General features: G+C 38.2%; 1 protein-coding gene across 1 annotated transcript in view; it reads right to left on the reverse strand.

Moving 5' to 3' along the window:
* Nucleotides 1-8,578, reverse strand: part of EFCC1 (EF-hand and coiled-coil domain containing 1) — a 75,614-nt gene that overhangs the window by 63,112 nt on the left and 3,924 nt on the right. The window contains exon 2 of the mRNA XM_072421013.1: nucleotides 3,302-3,702. Within this exon, the coding sequence (XP_072277114.1) occupies nucleotides 3,302-3,702 (401 nt within the window). The remainder of the gene's footprint in view (nucleotides 1-3,301; nucleotides 3,703-8,578) is intronic.

Here is an 8,578-nt window from a genome sequence, read left to right on the forward strand (position 1 = left end):
GCAGAGAACACACAAGTTTTCTCACATAGATTTGGAGAGACGAGGAATAGCATAGCAATCCCATTGTTACATTACTATGAGTACTATACTGGTTTTAACTAGACTGCACATTCAAATTTAGGTTCTTTGCACAAATGTTTTCCAATAATTTAAGGATGGAGGTCATTATACATAATCAAGTTATCTTGCTGATTTATTGTAGTTTTGCTATATACAAAATGCTTTCATTTTATAATGGACATCCAAGTACTGTACATGAATAAGTAAAACATTTCACAAGCTCCAGGAATGAATAAAGAAATATTTAAACTACAATGCCCTGCCACCACCATTTCTGGTAATTCCTGTTAGATTGCACGCTCTGTGTTGGGATCGCTTGCAGCAGTTTCCCTATAAATGGAGCTTTCTAGCAGGTTAAATCCAATACAAATACAAATACATTGTTACACTGTATTTTGAGGGCTCAGCATTACAAAACGATAACTGTTGCATTAAGATCGGTCATAAAGCGGCAGTAAAAAAAAAATGGAAAGAAGTCTTCAAATAGAATTGTGACACGTCAGAAGAAGAAACAGCCCCATACTGATATGGGTATCCTGGAAGATTTTGAATGCGGTTAGATGCAATTATATTGACAGAGTGGGCAAGAATTTTGCCTTATTGGATTTCGGAGTCCTGGATGTTATAGTATCCGCCAACTACGAGGCACTGTTGGGTCACTCCACCAAATGCAAGGATAATAAAGGTGCAGCATAAACAAGCCTAACCGAGCGGGAGGAAGAGCAAATAAGACAGGAAGGGGCAAGAATAGTTCTAATTTATTTACAATGGATGTGCAAAGGGAAGAAAAGTTTAGCACCGCAGGAGAAAAGTGCTGGATATGGGAAATTATTGCCAATAATGCATGATGTAGAAGAGGAGTAGCTAGAACCCCCCAAGCAATAAATGTATGCAGAAGATGATACACAAACTGATTAAGGATCCCTTCCAGTAAGAAAAGTAAATGATGGAAGTGATACGAAACAATTGCTGAAAGAGAAATATCATATAACACTGAAAAGTCACACACTTTAAAATGGCTGCTTTGAAAATGGGGTTAACATTCTGCTCTCGCAAAAACAACTATTGCCTGTTGAATAGTACCATGAACTACTTCATTCAATTCGACGTATAATAAAAGATTTATAAAATAAATGATCAATACATTATAAAATGTGCTAATGCCAAATGATCATTTATAACCATATAAAACATAGCAATTACAGCGATTTGGGCAATAAGAATGTCAGTGCTTTATATTGCTGGCCCCTATGGCCGCTATGTGCAGTCAGAAGGATACGTCTTTGGCATTTACGCAGAAACATCTGAAGGTGCTCCGAAATACAACCAACTACAAAACTAGGAAGCAAAGGGAAATCTGAACCAGAAACTCAACAGCAATAAAAATCTGGTTGTTTTTTACCCTAATTTTACCTACAATTAAAGAAAAAAAGCTGTGGGTGGAAAAAGACTGATAAATAAAGCTTTAATATTGATTTATAGCATGAAACTAAGAATATTCCTTAAAGCCTTGTAGAAAAATAGACAGGGGATATCAGGAATAAAAGCTCTTTCTATTACTTAGAAAGAAGGGATTACCCTGTGCAATCCAAAGGAGCTCAAGATAGTAGTAGATGGTAATTCCTGGATGGAATTAAATCTGCTCAACAGTCCTTGATTCTAAAAGCTGTATTGTCAAATCAAATTGATAATATGGAATATGTCTCTATTGTTTAAAATGGTATTTAGAGGATTTTGGGTTTATGTTCCTAAACTCAAGCTTTTTATGACATACAAGACATAAAAGGAAATCCACTCATATTATTGCTAGAGCTATAAAAATTGGGAAAGAAAATTGATATATGATGAATCTAAACATAGTCTAGGGGATCTAGTGCTTTACAGTTAAAATCCTAGATTGTAAGCTCTTCGGGACAGGGTCCTCTCCTCCTCCTGTGTCACTGTCTGTATCTGTCTGTTATTTGCAACCCCTATTTAATGTACAGCGCTGCATCATATGTTGGCCCTATATAAATCCTGTTTATTATTATTATTATTATTATTATTTTTATTAATAAAATCCAAACATAATGTATTTTTATTGCAGGCCATGTAAGTACCTGAACTTGACTTGGTTTTAAACTCTTGCAATTAAAGGTAGAACAGAACCGAATAGACTGGTAGAGGAAGAAGAAGCAAAAAAGAACCAATGCATGCACCAGAGACATAGGTTTCCAGTCTGTTTTTTTCTTTTTTAACTCTCCATTTACAAAATGGGTGAGGTACAAGACCAAGCTCTCAGTTTAGCTGTATTGCTAAATTGTGTATTTTATTATGCCACGGTATTTATATAGCATCAACATATTATGCAGCACGGTACATAGTCATGTCACTAGCTGTGCATCAAAGCAGCTCACGATCTAACATCCCTACCATAGTCATATGTCTTTAACACAGTCTGAGGTTAATTTTTTGTTTTTAAGGAGAAACCAAATACCCTAACTGCATGTTTTTAGAATGAGGGAGTAAATCGGAGTGCCTGGAAGAAACTAACAAAAACACAGGGAGAACCTGCAAACTCCATGCTTGCCGAGATTCAAACCTGGGACCTTGCGCTGCAAAGGCCAGAGTGCTAACCACTGAGCCACCATACTGCCCTGTGTATGGCATCTATGCATTATTTTACCTTGTGTTTACAGTTTGCCTGGAGTTCAGCTCTTAATAAAAGGAGGATAATAGAAAATCACACAATTGTACAGCTACTTAGGATATGTGCATATTTTTAAATTTCCGTAACACTGTTGAAGACATTACAGGTATGTAAATACTTTTGCAGCAGCTCTGGATTTAATCCCATTTAAAAAGGACAAATTTTTGTGTAATACCACTTCTTGTATATAGCTATAATATACAGATTAATTTTATAGTCATCCTGCCCATGGCAGGAATCTGCAGCAGATAAAACAGTTATTGATTTCTTACTTTTGCTTGAAAATGTGTAAACTCCCAGAGGCACACAGAGTGAGAAATCATTAATAATGGTTCTTAATTGAGGTGCTGAACAGCCTACTGATTTTTGCCAGTGGCAATTTTGTCTTTTCTTTGATGCCTATAAAATTACCAGCTTGAGTTTGTGTTCGGTAATATCAGGAAAAGCACTATTTGCAGTACAGCTGGTTGGAAAGCCTTTGGTGGTTTCCCTATTTCCATATCACACTTTGTAAGTGGTTTATTATGTACTTAATATTATCGGTTCACTTACCTGTATTGTTGTAGTTCAGCCTCCATCTCTTCTACACGCTTCTTTAGAAGAGTAATTTCCCTTGACTTTTCTTCCAAGTCCCTCACTTTTCCATAACATGCCAACAACGCTTGTCGGGCATCTTCTGCTCTCTTTCTCGTCTCCGTCTGCTCTTTTATCAGTCGCTGGTTGTACTCCTCTAAATAAACCAAGGCACTTTGAGTTTTGCTCAGTTCTTCTTCCACGTCTTTGTTTATTTTTATAACTTCTTCCAACTGCTCATCAGTGGAGCTTTGGATCAAGTTGACCTCTCTCTGGATACATCTTGTTGTTACAGTTAAACTCTGGGACAACACCCTTCTGTTGGAGATGGCTGAGATGCCTTCAACTTTCTGTGAACAAAGATTTCTACATAGGCCAACCTGTGAGAGGTACAAAATGTAATTAGCTATTAGGAAACCTAATTCACACTAGGAAACATATCACAAATATACGTATTTACTTAGATACATATTGGGCCTAATTTATTAAAGTTCTAGAAAAGATATACTATCATGGGTGAACCTAGGTAATCCACCAAACCTGAAATGGATTTCTTAGAAGTGATTTGCTCTTCCTGGACCAAATCCATTCCAGGTTTTCTTGTTCACCCATGATAGTCTATCTTCTCTTAACTTGCAGAGCTTTAGGCTGGGTACACACATGCAATAATTGTCGTTGGAAAGGATCCCTTACGATGGACTGCACGATGCATGAACAAACTCTGTACATACAGCGCCGTTCTGCTCTATGGAGAGGGGAGAATGACGGAGCAGCACCCCGCTGCGCGCTCCCCCCTTCACTTCCCTTATGATCGTTTGTTGTCCATTGTCCGTGGATCCGCCAAGACGGTCATCCGTACGATGGACGACTGGTGCTGTACACAGGCCAGATTCTTGCCTGATATTGGCCCTGAGACGATTATCAGTTGAGAACCCTTGCAAGTGTGTATGTAACCTTTGTGGATCAGGCCAGGAGCACTAGGAACATCTCATAAATATAGAGCAGGATTTTTTATCTAGAGGTTGATGGAAGTTATCAAGCAGTGACTGATTGACCTTCCATCACCAAAGTAATGTAACCATTAACTGAACACTATTTTATAAAACGTTCATTGATCACCAATGTAACGGAGTTTGTCTGCACTTCTGTTCTAGTCATTAATATGTTTTTATTTTGTTATTATAACTGCAAAATATTTTATCGTATAGGCTAAAGGCTGTTATAGAGAAAAGGTGTTGGGTCACCAACACACCATGGATTTTTGTCATCAAGTCCATGTTTTTTTCCTAGAGATCTCATCTCAATATGACATTTCAGGACCATGCAAGACTCTTTCATCAAGCATACCTTAAAAAGGTAAAAGGTGAGATGTTTACTTCATTCAAAAGGCAAAATACTAATGTATCATTTAAGATATCATCAAGGATAATGACTGAAATGAAAAAAAAAAAACTATGTTTGCCATCTTGGGATAAATAAAGTGTATTTTTGTGACTTATAGGGTAAAAAAACACAAAAAAATAAATAATTATTGCAGCTTACCAGTCCTTCTAATTGTAACTGATAACAGTTACACAGGCATAGATACATGAAGTTATCAGCTCATAGGATTTCGGACAACATTAACAGCTATATATTTTTTTTCATTAGGTTTGCAACTCCCCTTCCTACTTATTGATCTTTATATCTTTACCTTATCAATATATTCTTGTTTTGTTGTCTGATTTGCTATTGCTCTTTTATTTCTCTATCTGGTAAACAGATTTTAAAATGTTAGAGGCTTGACTTTGATTAACACCACTGCTTTTTAAAGTGGACTTAAACTCAACATTTTTAGGAAGGGTAGGCAACACTGCCCCTTAGGGTCTCAATGGGAGCGCAGAGCCTCCCAGGATACCTATGTCACGCTTCCCGGGAAGCTCTGGCTGCTCCTTCTGCACATGCTCCAATCTCAAGGGGCATTTTTCCACCAAGGGGAAAGGGATACTGACCCTACGCATGCGGATACGTCACCCAATTTCACACCTGGGCAGTGTAAGATCGGCTGACAGAGCAAGAAGACCGGAAGAGAAGGCAGAAGATGGCAGCGCCCGGTGCTTCTTCCAGCACTGGGACAAAGAGCAAATCCAGGACAATGTGGGACAAAATCATGGGAAGGACCAGCACCATCGCAGGATCTGCAGGATCACCGGTGAGTGTAATTTTTTAGTTTAGTTCCACTTTAGGAACCTCATTTTCTCTATGAAATCAGTGCCACATGTAACTAATTCTTTTGTCCTACAATAATGGAGCTTCCCCCACAGAGGCTAAAATGTTACATTATGTAGGACTTAAATCAGCCTGCACTTTAGGTTTATTAAATCCAGATGTGACCCTCTAAAGGTCTGAATAGAAGTGATGATTATAGTGGCAACAGGCTGAGCGTTTTTCTTTGAAAATTAAAATTACACCAAAGCTTATACTTTTATGGCTTTACTCATTCAAACGTAGGTTGAAGAATGAATGACCTTTTCAAAAGAGGTTATCATGCAGAAGACAATGCCAGGGCATGGAAAGTGAGCAAGTCACATCTGCCCTTTAAACAAAAATTAAAAAAAGGAAAATAAATGATTTTCAGTTACTGTTTTACATTTAATGCTGAAAAGCCATTTTCAAGGCCTAACTAACTCTATTATTCAAAAAATGGAAAAGGTCTATTTTGTATTAGCTAACTATATCAACGATGCTAGGCTTCAGGACCATTAGGTCCATTCCCTAGAAAATAACTAATCTCTAAAGAACCTAAAACTTGGAATACAAAATCCTGCATCTCTACAGTAGACTTAGAATCCAAGTATAAACATTTTGAATATTTTTAAATTCAGTCTCGCTGTGAATTGAGCCGTTCTTGCTTACCAAATGTAGGCGAGAAAGGCCTTCGTAAATTCGGACGGCGAGACAGAATTTTTGGGACCTGCAAGACCAATCAGGGGAGTCAGCTGTCAGCTCCGCTTCTCTGATTGTTGTTGCAGTCCTGTACTATGTGTTCATAGACACAGTTTCACTATCCAGGAACACAGTGTGAGTCTCGCTGGCTGCTCATGAATGAATGCAGTGTGGGAAAACCCCTCAGATTTTTCCCGCGGCAAGCCACATGACTCGAGACTCTGAGAGGAGGAGTATCGTGACTGCATTTATGAATGGAGCAAGCCTTCATTCTGACCTGTAGTGCCCGGGGATCTCTCACTGAGAGCAGGGTTCTCACGGCTGTATTTATGAATGCAGCAGTGATAATCCTCCAATAGTGATTTCCGATGGTTTCGCAAAATTTCGTTAACCCATCGAAACTTCGAGGAAATTTTCGCGTTCCCAGAGGCATTCTCGCTTATCCCTATCCAGCACTGCTGAGAACAGACCTAGATTGTGCGGGACGATGGAACACATTCAGGACTAAGGAGGATTGTGATGGATCTGTAAGTCTCAGTGGCAAAGATGGCAACTTCAGGTGATGCAGGAACGACATGATCCTGGAAGTGAGTGACATATGTAGTTAGGTTTTTTGGCCCCAAAATTAACTTTGGACTGCTAAAATGACATATGACTATGGTAGGGACATTGGATTGTGAGCTCCACTGAGGGACAGCTAGTGACATGACTATGGACTTCGCTGCATAATATGTAGGCGCTATATAAATAGTGTATAATAATATTCTGCATTTATACAAAGCACTATGACAAGTGCTCACCCACATCAACTACTTAAGTTCTGCTTTAGGAAAACCCTCTAAAAACCTAATGCTGCTCAATAACTTAAAGGCCGACTCTGTAGCAGTAAAAATGACTTTTGCAGTTGAGCCCTCCAGCACTGCAAGGGTTAAATGCTCATTTTGTCTAGGGGAAGAAGATAAGTAATGCTACTAGTTTATAATATTATAATATTTATACATTTTATTTTTATGTCCAGCTCCTCAGGCAAGACAACTCGTCCTCCAAAGCCGGCTTCGCAGGATTTCCTATATCACTATGTACATTGCAGGTCTAGCAGTCCTGCATTTTATGTAAGAAGGGCAACCCCTCCCTCCCCCCACCCCGCCACTCCTGTCTTTTCCCTGTATGGCACATAGTGCCCAGTGCATGCTTACGTTATAAGCCAAATTAGTTTTACTTGTAAAGGGCAAAGATTCTTATCCGTATGCACTGCTAAAGCAATAATAAATATAACATGTAATAATAAATACGTAAAAGGTACAATATTTTTTTCATAAAGTAGCAATGATTAATGCTAATATTGTATTTATTACAATATGACTAAAACTGTATGATATACAATGATTAATATTCACTGTATATTTTTGAAAAATAAAATTAGCTAATTTTTGGAGCTTGATGCTGTAAACACATTATACTACATCGCCATCCCCAGCTTCCTACAGGGTGGGCTGTCTACACATCTTAGCATGCCTTGCACTGCTTTCTGATTCTTTTTATTGCACTCTTGACACCAATGTTGATTTTATACATGATTACAATGAGATCATTTAACTAAACATTTTGCACACCTAAAATTTGAAAAAAAAAGTAATCAGATTGGTTTGTTCTGTTGCAAAACCAGATTTACCCCAATAACCTGTTTTTGTTAAATAAAACAATTTAAAGAGAAAGAACTTTTCAAACATCTTGTTTTTATTTTCATTAAGGAATGCCTGTGAGCTTGTCTCTGGTACTAAGTGATGGGAATTCCAAGCATATGAGCTAGCACAAAAACAGAAAGTGAGGGGAAAACCCGAACAGGGCCATATTTGTACTTTTTTTTCTCCTTGGCCTATTACATTGTCCAATACTCCCCCCAGCCCCAATCACATTGCTTTACACATTACTACATATTTGCATTGTTTCCTATAAACATGAAGAAGTAATTACACTGAGTGATATAAACATCAATTAATCTTTTTTTTCTGATGCAACCAGAAATATCTCCTCAGAGACAATGAACTGTACTTAATCAAAAGCTGATTTACAGAGATAGAATACTGTACTGAGACAACCACAAACACATCCGCAGAGACAGACTTCTGTACTCTAGTAACAGAAACATGTCCGCAGAGACAGAATACTGTACTGAGACAACCACAAACACCTCCGCAGAGACAGAATACTGTACTGGGGCAACCACAAACACATCCGCAGAGATAGACTTCTGTACTCTAGAAACAGAAACATGTCCGCAGAGACAGAATACTGTACTGAGACAACCACAAACACATCCGCAGAGACAGA

This window comes from Pyxicephalus adspersus, chromosome 8 (assembly GCF_032062135.1).
Source record: "Pyxicephalus adspersus chromosome 8, UCB_Pads_2.0, whole genome shotgun sequence".
NCBI lineage: Eukaryota > Metazoa > Chordata > Amphibia > Anura > Pyxicephalidae > Pyxicephalus > Pyxicephalus adspersus.